Source organism: Cervus canadensis, chromosome 27 (genome assembly GCF_019320065.1).
Source record: "Cervus canadensis isolate Bull #8, Minnesota chromosome 27, ASM1932006v1, whole genome shotgun sequence".
Classification (NCBI taxonomy): Eukaryota; Metazoa; Chordata; class Mammalia; order Artiodactyla; family Cervidae; genus Cervus; species Cervus canadensis.
The window spans coordinates 48,494,085-48,521,901 of NC_057412.1; the positions used below are offsets into that span (position 1 = coordinate 48,494,085).

The 27,817-nt window shown below is 44.8% G+C and overlaps 1 protein-coding gene and 1 pseudogene across 2 annotated transcripts in view; both read right to left on the reverse strand.

Annotated features, from left to right (window-relative positions):
• The window catches only part of MYH15 (myosin heavy chain 15), a 144,007-nt gene extending 117,111 nt beyond the window's left edge, over positions 1–26,896 (reverse strand). For both annotated transcript variants that reach the window (XM_043449084.1, XM_043449083.1), the window contains exons 1-9: positions 26,809–26,896; positions 15,652–15,758; positions 12,946–13,089; positions 11,179–11,335; positions 10,520–10,547; positions 8,892–8,985; positions 7,029–7,121; positions 4,010–4,073; positions 3,824–3,919 (exon numbers count right to left, since the gene is read on the reverse strand). In XM_043449084.1, coding sequence (XP_043305019.1) covers positions 3,824–3,919; positions 4,010–4,073; positions 7,029–7,121; positions 8,892–8,985; positions 10,520–10,547; positions 11,179–11,335; positions 12,946–13,089; positions 15,652–15,758; positions 26,809–26,896 — 871 coding nt within the window. The remainder of the gene's footprint in view (positions 1–3,823; positions 3,920–4,009; positions 4,074–7,028; positions 7,122–8,891; positions 8,986–10,519; positions 10,548–11,178; positions 11,336–12,945; positions 13,090–15,651; positions 15,759–26,808) is intronic.
• Positions 17,714–19,721, reverse strand: LOC122428926 (annotated as a pseudogene).
• Positions 26,897–27,817: the final 921 nt, after the last annotated feature.

The window sequence follows — 27,817 nt, forward strand, 5'->3', positions numbered from 1 at the left end:
GCACAGCTGAGGTGACGTCACCCATCCTCACCGGATCCCCAGTGCCTATGCACAGCTGAGAAGGCCGTGCACCACCTACCTTCAGAGAAAGCCGTTCGCATAGCTTATGATTGGGATAGCATTCTCTGGAGATGGGAAACGTTCAGATACCTCTCACCCCCCAATAACCAGCGGGGGGAAAGGGAGTGAAGATATGACACTAGCTCAAGAGAGACCTAATGTGTAAAGAGGGTAAACGGAAAAAGCTCCAAAGCAGGCCCAGCAGCTGACCGTTCCCTTCCACAGCAGCACTCGGGGCCCCAGGAGACAGAGCAAGGGCGGCTGCCACCTCTGTCTAGTATGTCACACACTTTACGGAGTCCGCAGGGCATCAGGCGAAGTGTCAAGGATTCCAAGAGGCAAAGATTTCTTTCCTGACCTCTCCTTCTGGAGTTTACACACCAGTTGAATAGCAAGGGTGGGCACAATAAGTAAATATAAAGAAAAAAATCAAAGGAGAGAAAAAGGAAGATAAGTGGCAGGCCAAGCTATATAGATGTCATTAAGAACTAAAGGATTTGGGGACTTCTCTAGTGGTCCAGTGGTTAAGACGTCCCCTTCCAATGCGAGGGGTGGGGATTCAATCCCTGATCCAGGAGCTAAAAACCTGCATGTCTGGAGACCAAACACCAAAACACAAAACAGAAGCACACTGTAGCAGACTCAACAAAGTCTTTGAAAATGGTTCACATTGGAAAAAAAAACAAAAACAGAAGAATTTTAAGGAGCTGTGTCTAAGGGAACTGGGGGAGCGAGTTTTAGCTGTACCTGGAACAAGAATCAGCATCAACTGAAAAAAAAAGAGAAGGACTCTTCCAGGCCAAGTGGAGGCTAAAATGGGGCTGGCTCTTTGGATGGCACATCACTCCGTTTCCTTGGCCCCTCCTGTGGGAGGAGGCACTGCGCCCACAGAGCCTCCACCCTCTGCGGTGTTTTCCACACCCAATTTTCTTGTCATGCACAAATGCTCATATTTTAGGAAATGTGGACACAATCCTCACATTGCTAAGCTCTAACCCTCTTGTGTCGCTCCTCAGGACACTCAGAAGCTCTTCTTTGGCAGCGATGAATACAAGCAGTTTAACATTTTTAAATATTCCAAAGAATGATCACTGGCATCAACAAGCGAACCAACAATACTCAACCTGAACCACCAGATGTCAGCCTTTATACACTAATCAATCTCAGCGGTCCACAGACTCAACAAAGTACATGAGCTCATGAATTCATGATAGGAATTTCCCATAGCAGCCCAGGGTCTTCAGACAGTTCTATTAGTAAACAGAGATGCCCCCAAAAATCTTGCAGTCATTGCTGAACCCACACTGGACCCTACATGTTAGCTGCTCTGCACTGCATTTGAAATGAGTGTCATCTGGCAGGGCTACTCAAAGGAAAACTAAAAAAAAAAGTCTGTTCCAGGTTGAGGTGGAGGGAAGATGGTAAGGAGGACAGCTGCTACTTTAATACCACCAACTGCTCCCATGGCAAAATATAACCGTCCAGTCTGTAGAGCTTTCTCTATTTGCTGAGGGCACTTAGGAGTTGGAGACCAGGTAGGTAAAACCCTGCTGGATGCATACTAGACTTCCTCTAAGCAGGACGGTCTGGGGGGATTGTTCCCCATCACTTTGTCCACCTGGATCTCCAGTCATTCCACAGTCACTCCTGTGGGAGCACTGTTGTCCTCAGTGGCAGATGCAACACCTTTGAAACCCAATCACCTTGTCATTCTTCCCTTCCAATGACTGCCCACAGCCCTGGAGACATACACTCCCTGCCACGCCATGAGAGGTGCTGCTGGCCCGGCCCTACCTGTCTGCCCCTACGTTACCCACCCCGCTCCACCACTCTGCCCCCAACAATGGCCGTTATGCTACCCCAAGAATAAACCCAATGCGTTCCTGCCTCAGGGCCTTTGCGCTCGCCCTTTCTTCCCTCAGGAAGCTTCTTCCTGGAAGTCTTCGCCTACTTGTTCCCTCATTCAAGTGTCTAGAAAAGCATAGCCTTCTCCCCCACCCTCTGGCTTCGCTGCACAGCTTGCCAGATCTCAGTTCCCCGACTAGGAGCCAAATCCAGGCCACATCAGTGACGATGTCAAGTCCTGATCCTTGGACTGCCAGGGAATTCCCAGAACACTGCCTCCTTACAGAGACCTTACCTGACTCTTCTGTCTAAAATATAACCACCTGTGGGGATTCCAGGCTTTCACTGCTCTGTGACCCAGTTTCAGTCCCTGGTCAGAGAACTGCAAGCTGCGTGGTGTGCCCCCCAAAAAATCAAAATTAAATAAAATATAACCTTTCATTGCCCTACCAATTCCTAATTCACTCCATCCCCTCCCCCACTTTATTTTTCTCTATAGACCTACCATTGTCTGAAATTACATATTTTTTGTTTACTTATTTGTTACTGTCTTCCATACTAGAATGTAAGCTCATGAGGGCCAGGACCTGTGGGCCCTGTTTTACTTCCTTATCACCTATCCTTTAAGAAGTGTATACATAGTGACCCCACAATAAATATTTGTTGAATGAATACATGAAATTCATTCTCTTACCCTATAAAGTTACTTTTCTATTTCCATTCATGGCACTTCTTTTATCCTAGTCAAATTACTAAATTTGGGAGTATTTTTGACTCATCATTCTCATTTCTATGTTCAATCATTGCTAAAACTTTTCTATTCTTTCATGAGCCCACCCCCTTTCCCCTCTATTCCCATAGACAGTGCCTTAGATCAGTCGTCTCCAACCTTTTCAGCACCAGTGACCATCATGGAAGATTTTTTTCCTACAGACTAGGTTGGGGGGTTGGTTTCAGTATGACTCAAGTGCATTACATTTATTGTGCATTTTATTTTTAATCTAATGCTGCTGCTGATCTGACAGGAGACATGAGCCTGAGGCCTGGAGCTTGGGGACCCCTACCTTAGACTGCTGTCCCATCGTCTTATCCTAGGACTGTTGCAATCGCTTCCCTCAGTATTTCTGCCTCCAGAGCATCCTGCCTATCACTCCAGCTTAACTGCTGCTGCCATCAACAGATCATGACCTCCTATTACCCCATCCCCCTCCACAAAACACCACACCCACACACTTACTCACACACATGCACACAATACCCCCTCAACTTCCTGAGTTTAGAAACCATCCAAGTAAGATCTCTACTAGTCTGCTATGGAAACACTTTCCTATAGTTCACCTGCTCTCTCTCTTCCCTGATTTTGCCTTGACTTTTCCTGACATTGTGTACACTATTCCTGCTACCAGAAATGCCCTCCACTCACCACTCTGGTTAAACCCCGTTCCCATTCCCATTCTTCATATCCCAACCCAAATCCTCCCTTCTATATAGAACGCCCATTGACCACTACACACTATAGTAATGTCTCCCACCTCTGGCCTCATCTCTACTACCCGCTTAAGTGATAAGTGATTTTAATCATTTAAGGCCTTAAATTATCTAATGCTTTTTATACACACACAGACATACATGTGTGCACACATGCACACACACACACATATTCATTTACCTCTACTGGGCATCCTACCCACCTCCAAAAGTGTTTGAAAAAAGGAAAGCATTACCATTTACTCTCTACCCATATAAAATTATAGAACATTGGGTCTATATTTGGGTCAATTTCTTACATTTTAGGATAAATAAACTGAGGTCCCACTAAACAGGCCAGTAGACACTACACAGTAGTTTTCCAGGTCTGATAATCTGACAACTGTCTCTTGCTTCAGAAGGACACTCAGCCCCAGAATCATACACTTACCACGAAGCTCTTTTTTTCCAGACAGAATCTGATAGAATATGTGGTAGTTCCTCTCTCCAGGCTGCTGGAAAATCACCCGGGATTTTTCAAGCAAAACTGCATAATAAGGCATGATTAAAGATTCAAATGTAGGTGTTCCTGCAAAACTTAGAAGAAAAGTGACCAGACAGAGCAGTGCCTACTTACAGATGTCGATATCTGCAGATGACAGCTTGCCTCTGGCACAAAAGTGCATCCTGATGAACTTGCCCTGAGTGAACACAGAACACAGTCTCCTATTTAACATGCCACACAGCTGCAATGGTTTCATTATGGACATCACTCCCAAAGTGACTACTTCCTCCAAAGTTAAAAAAAATAATTCCACATGGGGTGTGATGGCACCAGTTAATGTCAAGAGGCAGCCAGAGTGTCATCAGGACTGGCAGCGGGCCCAGAGTCTAGCCTCAGATCTGCTGCTCATCATTGGCTGTGTATTCTTTTGTTTTAAAAATTTTTTTTTTATTGAAGAGTAGCTGATTTACAGTGTTGTGCTAGTTTCAGGTGTGCAAAGAGATTCAGTTTTATATATATAAATGTATAGTTTTAATATATATAAATGTACAATTTATATATATAACATACATATATATAATTTCATATATGTACAATTTATTTATATATAATTTACATATAATACAGATACACTTTTTTTCAGATTCTTTTCCATTACAGGTCATTACAAGACAATCAGTGTAATTCCCTGCACTGTACAATAGGTCCCTATTGGCTATCTATTTCATATATAATAGCATGTATATGTTAATCCCAAGCCTGTAATTTATCCCTCCCCTCTCCTCTTGGCTGTGCATTCTTATGTGCATTATAGAATCTCTCCAGACCTATGTTCTTATCTAAAAATGAGAAGAATAATATCTGCTTGGTATATTCCTTCATTTACTCAGCAAACATTTGTTGAGCATCTACTATGACCCAGAAAACCTGCTAGACCCTGGAGATACCACATTGGGAAAGTAGGTGTGCCCCAAATCTTCTAGATGCTAGGTGTAAGCAGCGAATGCAGCAGCTCTGACTGGGGAATAGTTGGTGTGTTTTGAAATCAGAAGAAAAGCCAGGTGTGCAGACGTGCAGGAGGTAGGAGAAAGCAGAGAAGAAAGCAGAGTCTGAGAGCAGGCAGGCAGCAGGCACCATGTGAGGTCAGCCACGTGGCCACAGGAAGGAGCGGGGTTTCACTCTGCTCAGAAGACACTGGGAGGTTTCAGGCAGAAGAGTGACATGATGGGACTTAAGTTTCAAAACATCACCTTGGCATGATGATAGATGAGGCTCCCTTCCTTCCCTGTCAATGAAAAGCCATAAGACAGCATCTGATGGGACAGAAGGTCCGCCCAGAGGTTACAGAGCCCAGAGGCAACAAGACGCGGCCGAGGAGGCAGTCCAGTGGGCTACGGCCCCCAGGATGAGGAAGTCAACGCAGGAGGGAAGGCGGCCCGGAGGAGGCGAATCCAGGCCAGGAAAGAATCGCAGCAGGATGCAGGCTGGCAAGGGGAGAGCAGCCACATACGGGGGAGGAAGCCATCAAGTTAAAAAATGCAGTCTAACCGGATCCATACACACAAACACACATTTGTGCATCGACACACACAAACATGTACACGGGTGTCCCTGCATGCGTATGTGCATTTACACACGTGTACATTTATGTCCTGTCAACCGGAAAAAACTCATAACCTGAAAGTTGAGAATTATGTTTATTCAGTGGACGTGCTGAGGACTTAAGCCCAGAAGACAGCCTCTCAGATAGCTCTGAGGGACTGCTCCGCAGAGGTAAGGGAGGTTAGGGCATACAGGAGTCTTTGCAACAAAAACCAGGTAATCAGAACATCAAAAGATGCTGCCAATCAACGGAAGTAGACCACCTCAAGTTAATGAGTTTAGTGCTTTTCTATTTATGGGACGATGCAAGAGTCTGGCTCATTGAAATTATTCCTTTGGTATGCATCTTAACTATCCAGGGCCAGTGTCCTGCTTGTCTCCAACTTCATGTATGGAGTGTTAATCTGAAGAATTTAACCTGGATTTCTTGATCTTTTTAAATCCCCCCTTTCTTTCTTTCTCCTGTCTTTCCTTCCTTCTTTCCATTCATCCATCTTTGTTTAATTTGCCTCACTACTTTTTCTTTCCTTCCATCCTTCCAATGTTTTTCTTGTTCTTGGTCTTTTTCAATTGCTTTCTTTCCTTATTTATTTTTCTTTCCACTTATATTCTCTTCTTTCTTCCTTTTATTCTACTCTTTATCTTCTTTTTCTCCTCCCTCTTTTCCATCTTTCCCTTTTCCCTCTCTTGGCCTTCCCCCGCCGCCCAGTTTTATTCTTCCGTATTTAAGCAGAAATTCTCACCACATTCTGACAAATCCCAAATCTATCCATTGTTTTCTGGACCAGTATTAGCACCTGCTACACAGCCAGATACCACAAGCAGATGTAAGTGTGGTCAGGGCAGCTCTAAGGTTTTTGGAGGGAAATTAGTCAAATTAAGCAGGAGGCTATTATTTAATCATGCCTAGAGACTCAAAAGGAAGCCCTTTACAAATTTCCTTGTAAATTATATAATGGCTCCCTGACACTCCTTCTTGGGATAAAATGGATTAGTGACCTTATCCCAAATCATTTTATCTTGGGACTGTTAGTTACCAAAAAATAACTTTAAAAAGTGTTTTTTTCCCCTGTCAAAAAAATCCCCAGTGAAATATATCCAGGGGCAGGGGGCTCATAGGCAAAAGTGGAAACAATAATTGTAGTAAGTGAATTCGGAAGTGCTTACCAAAATGACTTTTACAAGGAGTATAAGAAATTACAAAGGAGAAATTACTTTCAAATCTGTAAAATGTAGTAAAATATAAAACATCATTAGAATTTGCCAAGTGAGCTTTCCTGCTGTGAGTGGTAAGGAATTTTAAAGTATTAAAATATTTTCTTCCTGAAATTGACCACCTAGTAGAAGCTTCTCAGGTACTCATATTAATTGTATTAATGATGAAGCTAGCAAAATTTTTTGAGGACTCTAACAATATTATGCACAGTCATCAAAAACCTTCTTTGATGTTCTGGAAAAAATTTTTTTTCAGATCTGTGTCCTCAGGCATGAAGTTTACCATTTGCTAAAAATTAAAGACTCCAATATACTGCTCAATTTGGTTACTTACAAAACGAGAAGAATTGTCATTTCTCAGGGTTTTGGCATTTCCAAATGCTTCCAAGACAGGATTCACTTGTTTGATTTGATCTTGTAGAGTTTCCTTGGATACAGGTAAGAGAAATACAACTGATGAAGTGTTTAGCAGAATTCTGTAATGTGGCAAGCCCTCCATACCAAGGTCACATCTCATTCTTGTTTTGATAATAAGTGGCCAAAAACCACTTCTGAATTTGGTGATAAAATATTATTTTGGAATGGTAACCATAGAAAAATAGATGGAGGAAATGCCCCTAAGATTATAGGTTGGAGGTCATTTACTTGCAACGTTTCTTTTTTTGGTTGGCATTGGTATGAGTAGGAAAAGAAAACTGATATTTTACCAAAGTAAATAATAACAAATACCTTAGCCTATTTCCAAACTTCATTCCATATACTCATTGCTAATCTCCTCTCTTCCCATTCAATCCTTACACCTAGAAATTTATCCTAAGATAGTACAGCAGACTCTTGGCATTATCAGTTATATCTTTGCTTGCTATTATTCCTAAGTAATCTAGAGGTTTGTACCAAGAAGTGATTTGAAATGGTATTTATTAGTCTTAAGTTTAAATCCTATGTGATCAGGCTGATGGGGCAAAGTAGGTCATCTACTTCGGGCAAGTCTTTTTTTCCCTCATTGAGTGAGTCTTAATGACCACTTAGCACCTAAACTACTACTGCCTAAACTTTCCACTGAGCCCCAAATACTCTTTGTATGAGGAGAATTTCATAGCATGTAGTATTTCAGAATCTATAGACTTATAAATACTATGTTCATTCCATGTATTATGGGTTTACTTTAAGTAATTGGGTTATATGAACAAAATTTTTCATAAAATTTTTTGTATTATGTATTGTGTTATGTATTATCACAGGGCTCAATGGTTAGACCAGACAAACAAATGCACACCAAACAACCTAAAATGTACACAAAAATAAAGTAATACCTAGTGGATAATAGAATTCAGTGATAACTAAAGAAATTAATCAAATTCAGGAGTGTGGCAGCTGGAAAAGAAACTTTCAAAGGTTTGAAAATTGGACTAGATTGCTATTTTGATATACTTTTATTTTGGAAAAACAGCAGGAAACATCCAGTATCAAATTGAAAAGCAAAATAACAAATTCAGGCAAAGAAAGACGAGAGGCTCCAACAGCTCAATAGCTCATTGATTTTGAGCTCTGCTCAGCATTATCTAATCTTATTTTACAGAACAACTCTCATATCTAGGTATCTTCAGATTATTACCATCAACCTGTTAACCCAGTAAGCTAAAGCAAACATTACCAAGTATAAAAACATTTAAGTAGAGAGAAGGTAAAGTTTTTCAGAACCTAGAATGTGGTTAAAGTTGAGGGTATATCCACTGAGCGTTTGGAATTTGAACCAGAAGTTAGGGGTAAAGGAAGCTGAGTTCTCTCAGCGCATATGTGAGGAAGTCTGACGTCTCACAGTAGCTAAAGGGATTAAGAAATAGTAACACCCAAAGTGGCCATTCAGGGCATTGGTGAACTTAGTTTGAGCAGAAGATGGTTTGGATCTTAAGTACCTAATTCTCAAAGAGTCCAACCAACAAAGATCAGGCCAATAAAGGCCCCTTGAAGCAGATCTGAAGCAGATTATGTAATTTCATGATTTTGGATTATTGGTTCAGAGCACTTGATGATCTTCCTGAGAGGAAAAAATGGGGAAAATAGACTTTTCGTAATGTTTTAATTGTTCTATGGCATTGTCCCCTCCTTTCTTCCCATAAGTGGCCAGGGCAGAGCCTCCATCATTAGTGGAGAGGGCCACCTCACCTTTTCTGCCAATATGCATAAAAACACTTACCAACTTTTCCTTGGGTTCACCCGTGGTTGCTACAGTGGCAAAATACTGGATAACATGTTTGGTGTTCACTGTCTTTCCAGAACCAGATTCTCCTCTATGATCAGAAATTCAGTGACAGTTAAGTGGTTCAGATTATAAATGCAATGAAAAATAAATAATTTTAACCACATGAACTAAGAGGGAGAGTTTTATGGAAAAGTGGAACTTTAGAGGGAACTTGGAGAGGCAGACATTTAATTGGTTGGGAGGGGGAGGATATCTTAGGTTAGAAATGCAGCCTTAGCAAAAAATCTGGAGTAGAGAAAGATCAAAGACTTTTATGAAAATAAGAAGCCTGCCCCTCCTGGTCCCGTTAACAAAAAGGTTAAGGGTATCTTTGCTAATTAGAGATAGGTCTCCTCATTACCAACTGTTCAAGAGATTGTCACATATGAAGGCTGTGACCACATGGCCAGGTCCAACCCTCTCCCTCAGAAGAGAACTGACCAGTCACTCCACCAGGAAGTTGAGTTTTACACTCCCGTTTTACCTTTGACAGTCAGCTAGCTTTGTGAGGTGGGGAGAACACCGTGGTGAATTTATAGCCTCATCGCCCAAAGGATCATAGGTTTAAGGCCTGCTTTTATCTGTCTGAAACTCTAAAAAATAGGTCTGTCCTCTCTGCAAAGGATTGAACTCTAACCACTGTTCTGGCTCTAAGGTTCTGAGACCCTATTACTTTTCTGGGGATGACTAAAGCCAACGGATGGCCTAATACACGAGGCGGCATCATCATTGCTTAGGAAGCGCAAGACCTTGAGCATTTCCCTGCCTCTCGAGTCCTGGTCTCTGCCTCAGTCACTGGGCTGACAGTTCACCTGGCCAGCCAGAGCTCCTCCCAGCAGGATTAACACACAACGAGGTCTCAGTGAAGTCCTTTCCTTCCTTCCTCTTCACTCCCTTTTCTGGCCCCTCCGGGCGCCGTCTGTAATTCCCACTACCTAACGTACTGGGCTTCCCAGGTGGCGCCGTGGTAAAGTGTCCACCTGCCGATGCAGGAGACACGAGACGGGGCTCGATCCGGGGTTGGAAAATCTCCTGGAGGGGGAAGTGGCAACCCGCCCCAGTGTTCTTGCCTGGGAAATTCCGTGGAAAGAGGAACCTGGCGGGCCCCAGTCTACGGGGTCCAACACAGCAGGACGCAGGTGACAGGCTGAGCGAGCAGGCATGAAACCCATGAAGCTTGGCCGCCCAGGCCGGCTGCTGACAATAGCGTGTTCTCTGTTCAGTGGTCATACCCACTGGACTTCCAGTCTTTCAACCCAATTAGCCAACCGGAGAACTCTGAAAATGATCCTTTGGACAGGGAGCGCTCTTCCTCAAGAAGATGGTTAAGACCAGCGTGTGCACTGCAGGTTCTAAAGGATCTTCTAAAGTGGGGGCAGCCTAGCGGGCACCATATCTGGGTAAGCACTGACTTACGTGTTATGACACTTTCGTGAGTATCTTACTGTTGCCTAGCATGTATCTGGTATCTGAAGAACAATTCAAAGGCAGTTTGAAGGATATGTTTCATATCCAGTGAAATCTAGGTGTCTGTTTTGATGGAAACTCTCACTGCTGGCCAAAAAGTAAAAGCAAGCACTTACGTGAAGAGTATAGACTGATTCTCTCGACCTACAAAAGAAGGGAAAATGTCAGAACATGCTTCTGCTAGAACTTCTATGTATGGTATGAACTTATTCAAAATTTCCTGGGTTACAGTTTGAAGTCAGACACAGGAGAAGGATTTGCTCTGTATACAGTTAGAAAAAAGATACTATTTAAATGGTACAAAATAAAATAGATTTTTCTCTTGACCCTATGTAGGCTAGTCATAAGAACATACAAATTCCTTCACCATTTCCTTGCTCCAAGTATAAGTGATAAATGACAAACGGTTGACATATCACTATTTTAAGGCCTTTATTGAGCCTGGTGTAAAAATAACTACAGAATAACTTCTTTGTGTCCAACAGTCTAGCAGGTGCTTTTTGTAATAAAGGCTGACAGCTACAGGGGGCTCACTCTGGGCTAAGCACTTTCAAGGCGTTATCTCCCTTAATTTGACATGTGAGCTAATCGTCCCCATAACCCTAGGAGGTAGGCCCTATTTTCCCCGTGTTTCATCCGGAAGGAAACAAGGCCTCAAGTGATGAGGCAGCTGTAAAGGCCATGCTCCACTCACAATGCCTACCTGCCTCTTAGCGACACGGACAAAAACTAGATCAGATATTTTTACCCTTCGTTTTCTAGGGCAGACACTTACTGTGAAGCATATCCTGAAAGGCATTACTGGCCACGGCGAAGATGTGAGGGGGAGCGTCTGATCGCCTCCTGCCTTTATATGCTGCCGCCACCGCTTCGTGAAACACTGGAAGCTGCTTGTGAGGGTTGATGCTCACACAGGAGAGCCCTGAATATGTCTGATGGGAGATCAGAAAAGATTTCTGAAACTAGGCTAGGAGTACTTGCAGGCCTGTCAGCTCTTTCGCTGTCAGGTAACATTGGCTTGAACATTTACTTACAAAGGAACTAAGAGGAAAAGGGCCTTTGGATTCTTACAGAGAAGGGACTTCGGACAGAAAGAGACAGCCAGGTTAGAGTAACAGGGGACCTGGGATTACCTCTTCCCTGGGAGAGCTGGCAACCACCAACTCGTCTGACACGCACACAGGCCTTTCAAAGACAAGGAGGCCTGCTGACAGCAGGACTGCCGATTTGAGGAACCCACTCTCAGGCATTGAGGCCTGAAGGGAATCTGTGTCTCAGCACGGTTAGGAACCTGATGCTTTAGGCCCTGAGGGGAATGACGCGTGGGTCACTCACAGTGGTGGCTGGATTGTGGCTCCCCAAAGGGTATGTTCACATCCCAATCACCAGAAAATTTGATCTTATTTGGAAAAAGGATCTTTGCAGGTATAATCGAGGCAAGATCTCAAGATGATATCTGGTTGGGCCTTAAATCCAACAGCTAATGACCTCATAAGAGACACACAGGGGAGCAGGCAATGTGGAGACGGGGGCAGAGACTGGAGTGATGCGGCCACGTGCTACCAGAAACCAGCACAGGTGAGGACTGGTTCTCCCCTTGAGACTCTGGCGGGAGTGCGAGAGCCTCAGATCTGTTTATCTGATTTGGACTCTGGCCTCTAGTATTAGGACAGAATAAATTTCCTTTGTTTCAAGCCATTCTGTTTGTGGTAATTTTGTTACAGCATCCCGGGGAAATGAAGACAGTCATGCAGTGAATCAGAGTGCCCAGGAGTAAGCCAGAAGCATGGCTGGGCTTTCCCAGTGATGGGTCCCCAAAGCCTTGATCTTTGCCGAATCCACTCAGTGCTGCTTTGGCTGGATGTGTCCTGAGTGAATTAAAGGAGCTGAGCAACCAATCACCCCCAATTCAATGGTGATGGGGGCAAAAATCATTCCATTTATTGAGCACTAACTAGATAACGGGCACTGAGCCGCATGCTTTACCTACAGTCTTTGTTTTACCCTTCAAGCTACCATGAAGAGACAGGCTTTATTATCCCACACTACTGATAAGGTCACTCCAAGAAGAAATAACTAGGGACTTCCCTGATGGTCCAGTGGCTACAACTCTGCACTCCCAAAGCTGGGGGCCCAGGTTAGATTCCTGGTCAGGGAACTAGATCCCACATGTGGCAGCTAAAAGTTTGCATGCCGCAACTAATTGTTTGCCTGCTGCAACTGAGACCCAGCACAACCTAAATAAATAAATACTTTAAAAATAATAATAACTAGTAAGAGAACGAGTTGTAGTTTAAAAGGCACTGGTCTATCACTCCCCAAGCTTTGGGTCTTTACTTTAGGATGAATATCTGTGGGAAGGGATATATATACTAACAAAATAAAACTGGAAAAAAGTAAGGTCCCTTCCCAGTGGACATTTTGCAAAGATTATCCTCGTATGAGTATGCTTAAACTCGATATCTTTTTTCACCTAAGGGAGGGCTGGGACATCGCCAGTCTGATGCCGGCATGCTGGCGGCAGAGAGGCACATGCACGTACGTAGATCATCCAGTGGTCATAGCGCCTCCTCAGGGCGTGCAGCACAGATGCTTCATTGAGGTGAGTCAGCGTCGCCATGTCTTCTATCATCTCAAACTCTGGAGGATTCATCTGCTGAATTTCGTCCTCCTTGACACTCAGATGCTGCAGAGAGCAGAAAAATATAAGATATATTCCCCTACTGCTTCTGCGCGCATTCATTTTTGCCAGGCATTGGGAAGAATATTCAAAGAGTTAAGAAAAAGATGCCTCATTAGAGGATGGAGCCAAAGGAAGTTAAGCCAACCTGTTTCTTCCAAGAAACAGTTGTTCCTCCTACTCATGTTCTCTCCTTGCCCAAAGATAAAGTCTTTAAAAGGGCTTTGGTTGAATCAAAATGTTCTAAATTGCAGCGCCCTAATCCTGTGGCTCCCCGCTGACTGACTGCCCCTGAGATAACACACATTATATTGCACATAATCTAGCCCCTCCCTAGATGTCTCAGCATATCCTGAATGTTTAAAAGGAGGAATTTAGGGTAATGGATCAAGCAGGCAGACTCATCCTTTCAGACTTACTTTAGACCTATTCTCTTCCTCAAGCCTTCCCCAACTTCCCCAGCTCATTATTTTTCCATCCTTAAGTCTTTTACCATATATACAACCTGTACTATCTTGATATTATTAACTCTTGTCTGTGTTTTAATAAGTGGCTGTGTGTGCATGCTAAGTTGCTTCAGTCACATCCGATTCTTTGCAACCCTATGAACTGTAGCCTGCCAGTCTCCTCTGTCCATGGGATTCTCCAGGCAAGAATAATGGAGTGGGTTACCATCCCCTTCTCCAGGGGATCTTCCTGACCCAGGGATCGAACCCAGGTCTCTTAAGTCTCCTGCATTAGCAGACAGATTCTTTACCACCAGCGATACCATTGGTACTTCTTGAGTACCTTCTATGTCCTTAGCATTGTGATAAGGGTTTTGATAACTATAGAAGAAGAAACCATCAAGATCCCTTCTTCAGATGCTTTCCAGCTAGATTATAAGCATCTGAAGAAGGGATCTTGATGGTTTCTTTTACTTATCACATGCCAAGGACATAGAAGGTACTCAGCAGTATTGGTATCTTGATTAACATGGATGCATTGCAGCTACCAAATTGTTGCTTAGAGTTACTCTCATAAGTTTCCCAACCCTACTTCCGGTAGCCCTTTTCCTTGATTAATACATATTGGTATCAGCTAATTGCTCCGTTTAATCCCAGTTGGTAATACTTCTTCTAAGGCTCCCACACTCTCCATGTTTTTTTATCTCATTCCTACTAAGTCTTTTTTGGCACTGTTCAAACAATAACCCCTTTTCTTTTGAGTCCCTTTTGATTTCCCTATTTCATGACCTCCTTCTCACCTGTAGAACAGAATCAGGTCTCTTACATAAAAAACTCCCCCCTAGCTCTGATTCTGTTTTTCTCTCTTCTTTCAACACCAACTTTAAGTATTACTCCCCACCCACTGGCTTTATTGCCTTTGTTAATGTTTCAAAGATGAGATGGTTGGATGGCACCACCAACTCAACGGCCGTGAGTCTGAGTAGACCCCAGGAGTTGGTGATGGACAGGGAGGCCTGGCGTGCTGTAGTCCATGGGCTCGCAAAGAGTTGGACACAACTGAGTGACTGAACCAAACTGAATGACTGGAAGTGTAGTTACTTCTAATACCAGGAGGAGGAAGCCTGGAGCCAGGGGGATGCAGAGTGGGGCTGGGGGAATGAGACCTCCATGATACGGTGAACCAAACCACCTACCTTTAGACTCCTCTTTCCACATCATTAATTTACTGCTTTCATGCTGATCTTCCTATGATTTCTTTCATAGTTGTAACCACATTATATTCACAAATCACCTTAACTACTGTTTTAAAAGACAGCAGTTTTAAAAAATGTACTCAGAAGAACAAGCTTCTCATCTGGAGGCCTAATAAAACTGAACTGGACACAACCAAGAAAGTGCAAAGACAACACACAGGTTGGGAGAAAATAAGTGAATCCCTCTGTTTCCTTACTTAAGACATTCTAAATTTAACCTTGCCTACATGTGTATGTTCCTATTGATAAGGACCAAGTTCTGCCCTTAATTCCATTAATTAGTTATATAAAATTTACCTAATTTGTGATTTTTTTTAAGTGTACAGACACTGTAAGGAAGGCATATTAAGACACTATAAGTGGTAGCTTTTGAGTGGCCTCCAGAATTTTACAGTTCAAATGATGATACTTTGAATCATAAATTGTCCAAATACAAAGACAAGCCCATTTCTTGGCTCCTCTGACACTGTTGTGTTCTTATTCAAACTCTCCCACTCTTTCCTGATCCTACTAACATAGCTTGCTTCTTATTTCCTAAGAAAGACAGTATTTACTCTAAGTAAATATTTCCTAAAGTTATTACTTATTCCAAGAGGCACTTTTAAAAAGAGTTTGAAATATGATGAAAGAAGTGGGAAGAGCTGTGCATGCTAGCTAGCGTCAGTGAGATTTACCACTAGCAATTGATTTACTCTGATTCTTCCATGTTTATCATTAAATCTTTGAGAATAAGTGGAGGAGTTTCTCAAAGATGAATGAGTTTTCTGAAGTGGGTCAGTGGCGTCTCCTACCCCGGGTTTTTAACAAAACTTAATTATTGAACAGCTAACTTAGTCACCCCAGGGACGAAATAAAGATTTCTTTACCTTTCCATCTGTTGTCTCAACAAGTAGTCTGCCGTCTCCTCCACTCCCTTTAATCTCAGCCTCAACATAAGCATTCTTCGCATCATGAATCCAGCACTTTTTCTTCCCTACAGAGGGAAAAAAAGGATTCCTAACTACAGGTCTTATAGGAAATGTACATTGGACAGTTTCATACTGACAGACATGGTCTCATTTCTGCTGTCTGCTTATTGACTTGGAGTCACCAATGTAGAAAATTGCAAAGTTAGATAAAATCCTGAAAGCCCATCCTGAAGATAAACCCACCTAAGCACTGTATAGGAACAAGAAACATTTTAGCCAATGGAGATTGGAAACATTTTGCTACAGGACAGTTAAGAGCCAACCATTGCCCACCCCTCCATCCCCAGCACTTACCTCCCACTAACAGCTCCAGCTGCTGGGCGATTGGCCTGGTGCTCTTACCCTTTCTAGCTCCTCTCCAAAAAATGTCACTCAGGAAAAGTCTGGTTACAACTAAGTGAAAATTTAGGTTACTGTGCATGTCTGTCTGTCAGGGTTTCTTTAGACCTTATTTCTTATTTTGGAATGAAAGCCTTAACAATAAAGACTATTAGATGGTAGAATTGGAGGGGGGAAGATTGAGGAGAGAGAATGAGTTATTTCTGTCATACATCTTAATGGATTCATATTTTCCCCATATATTATTTTTCTCTCTCTCTGGCTCCTCTACTCCACGTCTCACGCGTCAGCAAAGCAGCCCTCTACAAAGGGATTAACCGACAAGAGGCTCTGGGTGAAACAAGCTGGAATCCTTACGAGCAGCTGAGGCAGCTTCTCTTGGCCTCACGGAGATCTTCTCAAGGCCTCTTCCACCTGAGGCAGATAGCCAGGGAAGGTGAATAAGAAACATACTTTGAAAAGAAAGTGAGTCTTTTTTTAAGTAATGGATTTTATTTTTTATTTATTTTTGATTTTTACATTTTTAATTGGAGTAGAATTGCTTTACAAGTTTGCGTTGGTTTTTGCCATACAACACCATGAATCAGTTACAGGTATACATATATCCCCTCCCTCCCCATATCACACTCCTCTAGGTCAACACAGCACCTTCCCACTAGCTATCTTACACGTGATAGTGCATCTCTGTCACTGAGTCTCATCAGAAGCTCACAGAAGTCCCCTCTCACATCTCCTCAGGTGGACGGGGACACGGGGGAAGGAGAGCATTTGGCTGGAAGAAGGAAAACCCAAGTCCGTGGCGGTGGGAGGCACAGAGAAGGCACCACTGCAGACGGGGCATTGGAGGGTAGTGTCGACTCCGTCCCAACCCCCCAACACAGGAACCACGGAAGCTAGGAAGCCTCGCTCCTGTGGGACAGGCAGCTTCCCCAGGCGACCCCCAGAGATGAACGGGGGGACTTGAGGACAGTGTGTGAGAAAGAGTTGAAACTGGGCAGCATGCACCCCTCTGCCATCACGCTTGTCTCTGAGAAGAATCTCTGCTTGCTACTTCCTTGCTGTCACAGCCTCCACTGTACTCTCTTTCCATTTCCCTGATTACAACCAGTTCACCCCTCAAACTGCTGGGCAACAGAATTTTTGTGTTCCTATCTGGCGGATTTTGCATTTGCTTCTGCTTGTTTGCATTTTAAATACTGGCTTTAACTGTGTCTATCATTCTGATTTCTTGCAATAACTAATTTTGCTTTGTGTTGTGTTTATGGTTGGATGGCATCACTGACTCAATGGACATGATTTTGGGTAAACTCTGGGAGTTGGTGATGGACAAGGGGGCCTGGCGTGCTGCAGTCCATGGGGTTGCAAAGAGTTGGACACGACTGAGCAACTGAACTGAACTGTGTTTATGAAAATAGGCTTGTTTTTGAAAAGCACCATTTGCATACATTGTGTGCATTTAAGAGAAAGGTACTGTATTTTTAAAAATTCTCTTCTTTATCTGATAGACCCAGGTATCAGTGCTCCCCCTAATAAAGCACCCCCACCCGCCCCCCATGTGTCTCACAGATACACAAACACACACACACACACACACACACACACACAAAATCTAGATCCATCTTCATTTCTTGTTGACCTGGGCAGTACCAATAATACACTGGTTCACCTTGGAGGCAAAGTGTAGGGAGTTGAGGGACTTGGAGACGGTCTCTTCTAGGGGAGAAATGTTCACAAACATGAGCATCTCAGCACTGCCGCCCAGAGAGTTCTGCAGCAGGTAAGTGAGCTTGCTGTTTCCATAAGGCCAGTGGGACTCCTTGTTGCTCAAGGCCATGATGACCAGCCCCAACGTGGACAGGCTGCTGTTAATGGCCAGCGTTTCTCGAAGGTGTTCCCACTCCCCAGGGCCGAGGGATAAGCCAGGGTCTAGCTGCTCATTCCCAGCCAAGTCCACAAGGCTGAGGGGGGCCGGGCACTGCAGGCCTCGGCCAGCGTCCTCCCCAGAGATGTGCAACTGGAACACTCCGTGACCGCGCAGTGAGCGCTCGTTCTGGGCTGTGCGGGCGACAGCCCGGTTCTGGAGGGCTAGTCTCTCTCTCACAGGAGGCCGGAACATCACACGTGTTGGTGACCTCAGGCTCCTCGCTGCCTGGCCCTGCCCGGCCCTGCCTGGCCAATCACACATTCACCTCCCTGCCCTCACGGGTCCCAGTGGCCAGCAGGCCTCAGGCAGTCTCATTGTAGATGTCTACGTAACTTGCCACAAAGCTGTAGGTCCAGCCCTGGCCACTTAGTTCCTGGGCCAGAGAAAAGAGGTGCCATGGGGCCCGAGAGATCAGCCCCTCCATCTGGGCGTCTCCCCCAGGCCCACCCTCCCTGGTGAAGGTCTTGCCACTGCCTGTCTGGCCATAGGCAAAGATGCACACTGGGTCATCATCCAGGGCGGAGTGGACAAGCGTGGAGATCTCCTCAAACACTTCATCCTGTCTGCTCCCTGGGGAGAACACCCGGTCAGAGGGGAAGTCATGGCCGGTAGGGGCAGCTGGCACCCCACTCAGGGCCCCATACCGCTGAGGCGGGTTGGAGGGTCAGAGGGCCCACAGGGGCCAGAGGGAAACTGGAAGAAGCCAGGGGATGGGGTGGACTCCCCTGGAAGGATGGGGCAGACCGGCAGAACACACGGATGGTGCCTTTGAGTTCCTGCAGTTGGTTATGTAACCGCCAGCGCTCCATCTCGAGCGCATGGAGACGTTCTTCCCACTCAGCCAGTAAGGCCTCCCAGACTGCAGCCTTCTGGCACAGAGATGCCACCTCCACTTGGCTGTCCGACAGAGAAGCTGCTGAGGTCTGCAGGCTCCTCTCCTGCTCTTCCAGCCGGGAAGCCAGTCCCCTCTACTCCTCCTGCGATCTCAGCTGTTCTTTCTGGAGCCCTTGCACTAAGCCCTCCTTCACGCCCAGCCACTTTTCCAGCTCCAGGACCCAGGCACTCAGGTTCCCCAGCTCCCGCTGGCCTGCTCAGCCTGGGCCTGCACCCGGTCAAATCCAGCGTCAACTCCCAGTGTCCTGCACTCTGCCCCCGGGCCAAGGCCTGTTGCTGGGCCTCCCTGAGCTGGTCCCACCGCTGTTGGTTCTCCTGGTCCAACACCTGCTTCCTCTCACCATAGCATTTCAGCTCTGCATTGAGGTCACGTAACTGCCCCTTTAAGTCCCAGACCGGACATTTGGGTTTCTTCCCTTCCACCATGGGAGGGGCAGCTGTTGTTCCAGGCTTCCGGGCAGGAACAACAGCCTGGCTTCTGAGTCTCCAGCACTGTGGCCACAGCTGTGGAACATCAGGGTCCTGGCTTCTAGGGAGCTTTGGGCACTGCGGTCTGGCCTTGTGTCTGAGCATGGAGCTGAGGGCTGCTGCTCTGGGGGGGGCGGTGGTCGTGGCCACCCTGGTGCCCAGGCCTCCTGTGATTTTCTTCTCGGCTTCAATGCCTCCTCCATCTGGTCAGGCCGCCTCTTCGGCCTGCGTCCCAAGAGAGACGTCCGGGAAGCGGCCTGGCCAGGGGCCCCTTCAGCTCCGTGTTCCCCTTCACTTCCACCAGTGGGGACCTCTGCTCTGGCTCCATGTCCAGCTTGCTGCCACTCACACCGGGCAAGGGCGATGAAGAGGACAGAGCCGGGCTCCCGGGACCGCGTTCTCCCGAGCGCTCGCGACACACGAGTACGCGCACTCTGCTCCTGGGCTCCCTGCCCTGCCTGTGTTTATAAACCACGTGTTATTACTTGAAAGAAACATGGGCGTCACCTGCACAGACTTTCCTTTTGTTATTTATTAGAAAAAGAACCTAGGAAAAGAGACTAAGAGAGCTGTCCACAGCCACATAGATAATGAGTGGCAGTCATTAAAATAATGACTGTAGAAATTAGATCATTTACCTCCTAAGTCAGAGCTTTTCCACTAAAGCATTCTTCCTCTATCTTATAGGCTGAGCTTTTTCCCCTCAAAAAATAAGGTTCATCACCTGCCTCATGATTAGCTCTTTCTTTTATCAGCCCTGGAAACTGTGGACGAGAAGAATTTTCAGAAGCACTTAACTAGCCAAGACCCAGTCTCAGAGCAGGATGGTTTTGAAGATGAAGTAAATGAACTCAGCCAACTTTTCTTTGCATTGTCATGAATAATTGCAAGGATGGAAACAGAGGGCAATGGCTTTGATTCAGGCTGCCTGAATTTTAGGCCTGTCTTAAGAAGATGTAAGGCAATGGTCTCAACTCATTGAGCGTTAGTTTTCTCATCTGAACACTCAGGAGTTTTATCTCTATGATTTCATATTTTTAGATGATTAAATACCTTTTCCAAGATAAAGGGAACATATGTTTACTGCAAAAAAAGCTTTAAAAGTAGAGAACTGTATCAAGAAAAAGAAATTAATCAATCATCCATAATGGAACTCAGAGATAACAACTGTTATTTACCTGAAGCATTCTTTTCAAGTCTGTTACAGAGGAGCCTGGTAGGCTGCAGTCCATGTGGTCGCGAAGAGTTGGACACGACTGAGCGACTTCACTTTCCCTTTTCACTTTCATGCATTGGAGAAGGAAATGGCAACCCACTCCAGTGTTCTTGCCTGGAGAATCCCAGGGATGGGGGACCCTGGTGGGCTGCCGTCTATGGGGTCGCACAGAGTCGGACACGACTGAAGTGACTTAGCAGCAGCAGTAGCACTATATTTAGTTTTGAAGTTCTTGAAATAGTTTACTTTTTCTATAAAAATCATTGCATTTACCTTGAAATGGTGTTTTGTTTCTATTTCTGAAACATTTCCTCCCTGACAGCCAGTGATTCTAGCTTTCTTTCCCAGGTATCATAATAATGTGTTATCTTTGTTTTTCACATAATATCCTCTTTGATCCTCATGGAGGAAGGTAGGCAGAGAGAGCAGATGGTCCCATTTCAAAGATGAGGAAACTGAGGCTCAGTAAGGTAAAGTGATTTCTTCTAATTAGACTGCCAGAAAGAATCAAGGACAGGGAATTGAAAGCAAAGCGAAAGTGTTAGTCGCTCAGCTGTGCCCGACTCTTTCTGATCCCATGGACTGTAGCCCGCCAGGCTCCTCTGTCCATAGAATTCTCCAGGCAGGAATGTTGGAGTGGGTTGCCATTTCCTTCTCCAGGGATCTTCCTGACCCAGGGATGGAGTACCAGGTCTCCTGCATTGCAGGCAGATTCTTCACTGTCTGAGCCACCCGGGAGACCCTACTTGGCAAATACTCCTATCATGCTGCTTCTATTTGGCCTGGGTTCAACAGCATACTCCATTGTCTACTCGCCCAAGGGGACGGAAAACTTCTGCTGACTCTCTTTGTGCTGCCGGTGCATTTCTATGAGAAAGGATTGTTTGGCCAAAAAAAAAAAAAAATTAATTAGAAATTGTGTGGATTGTGATATTTTAAGTGATTTTTACTGAGCTGATTCTAAATTGTATCATCTAATTATCTCAGATGCTTTGGCATTTTGATTTTCTTCTGGCACTACTGTAACGATCCTGTCCCTCATTATCTAACTACCTGTGATGAGCTTCTGCATGACCACTTCTGACCTCAGGGGTAGTTCTGTTATTGTATATGATTTAATGGATTATAATTAGCTCCTGTAAATCCAATCACAGAAATGAAACCCAATGACTGGAAACTGGGAACTGATCCAGGACTGGTCTATGATGGAAATAGCATATCCTGCCTAACTGGCTTGAATTATAATTGGTTATATTAAAATCTAATGTTGACTAATTCAGACTAGAATGACTCTCAGTCAGGGTTCATGCACTCTTGAACACTTTTTTGGAATTGAAATATATAAGTGGCTTGTTGCTGGATCACACTGTGAATCTGACTCTAAATCTCCGATTAACCAAAATTCAGAAGATGACCATGTAACCCAGACATGTAAAGAAAAGCGGTGGGGGGGTGGGGGGGGCAATGTAACATTTAGAGATTTTCATGTAGGACTCAGCCTTTATCTTATGGATAAATCCTCATTAACCTTTGTTCTTGCTGTAACTACCAAGAAATTATTCATCAGGGAGAGCAAGTCTCCCAATTATCTTCTGTTTAGTGTTGGCCGAGTGACCCTCCTGATCTAGAAGACAGCTGGAGGGCAAAGTTCCAGCATCAGCAAAACCTGAGGAGGGCCCGAACAGCTTCTGTCTTGCCCGCCTTCCTGGAGCCTCTTCCTTTATTCTTCTTCCCAGTGCACCAACCCCTAGGTTCTAACCTCAGCCCCTCTCTCTACCCTGCTATTTACCCACGCGAAGAGGTTCCTGAGAAAGGCTTTATCTAGGGCTCACCTGGGCATGTCTGCATTGTAATCAGCTCGGTTCAGTAGCTCAGTCGTGTCTGACTCTTTGTGACCCCATGGACTGCAGCACGCCAGGCCTCCCTGTCCATCACCAATTCCTGGAGCTTACTCAAATTCATGTCCATCGAGTCGGTGATGCCATCCAACCATCTCATCCTCTGTCATCCCCTTCTCCTCCCGCCTTCAATCTTTCCCAGTATCAGGGTCTTCTCCAATGAGTCAGTCCTTCACATCAGGTGGCCAAAGTATTGGAGCTTCAGCTTTAGCATCAGTCCTTCCAATGAATAACCAGGTCTGATTTCCTTTAGGATTGACTGGTTTGATCTCTATTCAGTCCAAGGGACTCTCAAGAGTCTTTTCCAACACCACAGTTCAAAATCATCAATTCTTTAGTGCTCAGCTTTCTTTATAGTCCAACACTCACATCTATACATGACTACTGGAAAAACCATAGCCTTGACTAGACAGAACTTTGTTGGTAAAGTAATGTCTCTGCTTTTTAATATGCTGTCTAGGTTGGTCATAGCTTTTCTTCCAAAGAGCAAGAGTCTTTTAATTTCATGGCTGTAGTCACCACCTGCAGTGATTTTGGAGCCCAGAAAAATAAAGTCTGACACTGTTTCCATTGTTTCCCCATCTATTTGCCATGAAGTGAAGGGACCAGATGCCATGATCTTAGTTTTCTGAATGTTGAGTTTTAAGCCAACTTTTTCACTCTCCTCTTTCACATTATCAAGAAGCTCTTTAATTCATTGCTTTCTCCCATAAGTGTGGAGTCATCTGCATATCTGAGGTTATTGATATTTCTCCTGGCAATCTTGAAATTTCTTCCAGCTGTGCTTCATCCAGCCTGGCATTTCACAGAATGTACTCTGCATATAAGTTAAATAAGCAGAGTGACAATATATAGCCTTGATGTACTCCTTTCCTAATTTGGAACCAGTCTGTTGTTCCATGTCCAATTCTAACTGTTGCTTCTTGACCTGCATACAGATTTCTCAGGAGGCAGATCAGGTGGTCTGGTATTCCTGTCTCTTTCAGAATTTTCCACAGTTTGTTGTGATCCACCCATATAGTCAAAGGCTTTGGTGTAGTCAATAAAGCAGAAGTAGATGTTTCTTTCTGGAGCTCTCTTGCTTTTTCAATGATTCAGCAGATGTTGGCAATTTGATCTCTGATTCCTCTACCTTTCCTAAATCCAGCTTGACTATCTGGAAGTTCATGGTTCATGTACTGTTGAAGCCTGGCTTGGAGAATTTTGAGCAATACTTTGCTAGCGTGTGAGATGAATGCAACTGTGTGGTAATTTGAACATTCTTTGGCATTGCCTTTCCTTGGGATTGGAATGAAAACTGACCTTTTCCAGTCCTGTGGCCACTGCTGAGTTTTCCACATTTGCTGACATATTGAGTGCAGCACTTTCACAGCATCGTCTTTTAGGATTTGAAATAGCTTGACTGGAATGCCATCGCCTTCACTAGCTTTGTTCATAGTGATGCTTCCTAAGGCCCACTTGACCTTGCATTCTAGGATTTCTGGCTCTAAGTGAGTGATCACATCATCGTGGTTATCTGGGTCATGAAGATTTTTTTTTTGTATAGTTCTTCTGTGTATTCTTACCACCTCTTCTTAATATCTTCTGCTTCTGTTAGGTCCATACCATTTCCATCCTTTATTGTGCCCATCTTCGCATGAAATGTTCCCTTATATTTCTAATTTTCTTGAAGAGATCTCTAGTCTTTCTATTCTATTGTTTCCCTCTGTTTCTTTGCACTGATCACTGAAGAAGGCTTTCTTATCTCTCCTTGCTATTCTCTGGAACTCTGCATTCAAATGGGTATATCTTTCCTTTTCTCCTTTGCCTTTAGCTTCTCTTCTTTTCTCAGCTATTTGTAAGACCTCTTCAGACAACCATTTTGCCTTTTTGCATTTCTTTTTCTTGAGGATGGTCTTGATCCCTGCTTCCTGTACAATGTCATGAACCTCGGTCCATAGTTCTTCAGGCACTCTGTCTATCAGATCTAATACCTTGAATCTATTTCTCAGTTCCACTGTATAATCATAAGGTATTTGATTTAGGTCATACCTCAGTGGTCTAGTGGTTTTCCCTACTTTTTTCAATTTAAATCTGTATTTGGCAATAAGGAGTTCATGATCTGAGCCACAGTCAACTCCCAGTCTTATTTTTGCTGACTCTATAGAGCTTCTCCATCTTTGGCTGCAAAGAATATAATCAATCTGGTTTTGGTGTTGACCATCTGGTGATGTCCATATGTAGAGTCATCTCTTGTGTTGCTGGAAGAGGGTGTTTGCTATGACCAGTGCATTCTCTTGGCAAAACTCTATTAGCCTTTACCCTGCTTCATTCTGTACTCCAAGGCCAAATTTGCCTGTTACTCCAGGTATCTCTTGACTTCCTACTTTTGCATGCCAGTCCCCTATAATGAAAAGGACATCTTTTTCAGGTGTTAGTTCTAGAAGGTCTTGTAGGTCTTCATAGAACCATTCAACTTCAGTTTCTTCAGCATTACTGGTTGGGCCATAGACTTGGATTACTGTGATATTGAATGGTTTGCCTTGGAAATGAACAGAGGTCATTCTGTCATTTTTGAGATTGCATCCAAGCACTGTATTTTGGACTCTTTTGTTGAGTATGATGGCTGCTCCACTTCTTCTAAGGGCTTCCTGCCCACAGTAGTAGATATAATTGTCATACCATCCACACAATGGTGGAGTAGAAGGATATGTGCTCATCTTCTCCTGAGAGAACTCCAAAATTACAATTCACTGCTGAAGAGCCATCGACAGGAGAATGTTGGATCCTACCAAAAAAAAGATACCCTACATCCAAGGGCAAAGGAGAAGGCCCTGCAAGGTGGTAGGAGGGGGGAAATCATGTTTAGAATCAAACCTCAAACCCGCCAGAGATGCTCAGAGGGCTCAAACAAACCTTGTGTGCAACAGGACCCAAGACCCCACAGAGACTGAGCCAGACTGTTTTTGAGCATCTCCTGCAGAGGTCTGGGTCAGCAGTGGCCTGCCGCAGGGGCAGGGGCTCTGGATGTAGCAGATCTGGGTATGGCATAAGCCCTCTTGGAGGAGGTCGCCGTTAATCCCTCATAGAGCTCCAGGACTTACTCAGGCCTGGGGAAACAGATTCTTGGAGGACACAAACAAAACTTTGTGTGCACCAGGACCCAGGAGAAAGGAGCAGTGACCCCACAAGAGACTGACCCAGACTTGCCCGTGAGTGTCCAGGAGTCTCCAGTGGAGGTGTGGGTCGGTGGCCTGCTGCAGGGCTGGGGTCACTGAATGCAGCAGTGCCTGCATGGGAACTTTTGAAGGAGGTCTCCACTTTCTTCATTACCTCCACCATGGTTTGGCCTCAGGTCAAACAACATGAGGGAACACAGCCCTGCCCATCAACAAAAAATTGGACTAAAGATTTACTGAGCATGACCCCGCCCATCAGAACAAGACCCAGATTCCCCCACAGTCAGTCTCTCCCATCAGGAAACTTCCATAAAGCCTCTAATCGATAGCCATCAGAGGGCAGACAGGATGAAAACCACAGAAAACTAACCAAACTGATCACATGGACCACAGAATTGTCTCACTCAATGAAACTTTGAGCCATGCCCAAGGGCCACCCAAGATGGTTGGGTCATGGCGGAGAGTTCTGAGAAAACGTGGTCCCCTGGAGAAGGGAATGGCAAACCACTTCAGTATTCTTGCCTTGAGAACCCCATGAAGAGTATGAAAAGGCAAAAAGATAGGACACTGAAAGATGAACTTCCCAGGTCGGTAGGTGCCCAATATACTACTGGAGATCAGTGGAGAAATAACTCCAGAAAGAATGAAGGGACCGAGCCAAAGCAAAAACAATACCCAGTTGTGGATGCAACTGGTGATGGAAGTAAAACCTGATGGTTAAAGAGCAATATTGCACAGGAACCTGGAATGTCAGGTCCATGAATCAAGGCAAAATTGGAAGTGGTCAAACAGATGGCAAGAATGAACACTGACACTTAGGAATCTGTGAACTAAAATGGACTGGAATGGGTGAATTTAACTCAGATGACCACTATATGTACTACTGTGTTGTCACAGTGCTTCCTTAGAGAGAAAGCCTGTCATAGCAACCAGAACCAGGGTCTGGGCTGCCTCCCAGCCCTCCTGCTCCTTCTCACACACTCCCGTCTTTACCCTCCACACCCTGAACTCCTCAGTTGCTCAGAGGCTCACAGAGACAGACTGCACTCCAAGCAAATAAGTTAGGCTCCAAAAATGACAGCTCCTCCACTCTGATATCTCAGTTGCCACCGGGAAGCAGTAAAAGAAAGTGAAGCTAGCAGCCGCCACAAGACTTACCATCGAAGGCCACAGCCTGGAGCAGAAGCAGCTCCTCCTTGCTTATCCTGAGGAAGGCCGCAGCCTCACCGAGCTCCGACAGGTCCATCCTCCTCAAAGTGATCCTCCCAGTCAGGCCAAGACCTTAACGTGAGCCGAAAAGATTCACTCTGCAGAAGACGGGGGTAGGAAGGAACCAGGGGAAAGGAGGCATCAGGAACTGAGGGGAGAAATTATTCACCATCGACAGATCATCAAGGTTTGAGTTTTCTTCTTTACCTCTCTGCCATGTCCCAAGTATATGATGAAGTTGTACACAAGGAGTCTTACCCTAGCAGGATCCCTTATGCAGGAGGCACAGGAAGTCCAATGCCTAGAGTCTACAATGCTTTTAGGGGGCCACAAAAATATTTTAATTTCTTCTAAAAGCAGAAGAAAAAGGGACTTCCCTGGTGATCTGATGGCTAAGACTTTGCCTCCTAATGCAGGGGATGTGGGTTTGACCCCTGGTCAGGGAGCTAAGATCCCACATGCTTTGTGGCCAAAAAACCAAAACATAAAACAGAAACAACATTATAACAAATTAAAGACTTTAGAAATGGTTCACATCAAAAAAAAAAAAAAAAGCAGAAGAAATATGTGAAAATCATATTAGCGACATGTAATGATGAAACCAGCCTGGATTATATTAGTCTTTATGTCAACCAACACAGTTGTAAAATCCAATTTTTAGTACTTTTTGTGAAGGAAGGAGCCCACAAAGACAAAAATGCCCACAGCCTATAAAACAGAGCCCTGGAGCCCAGAGCTCTGCCCCTGGTGGGTGGTGGGATGGAGCAGATGAGGAACACAGGGTAATGGACACTCGGCCCTTGTAGGAGTCGGGGGAAGGCTGACAGGCATCCAGGTCCACCCAGGAAGACGGTGCATTGTAGCCAGATCATGGCAGCAAAGAGGGAAGTTTTCAGACACATGCTCAGCGTTTGTGAATAAAGGAATAAAAAGGTGAGTACTGCGGCGGACCTGAGTG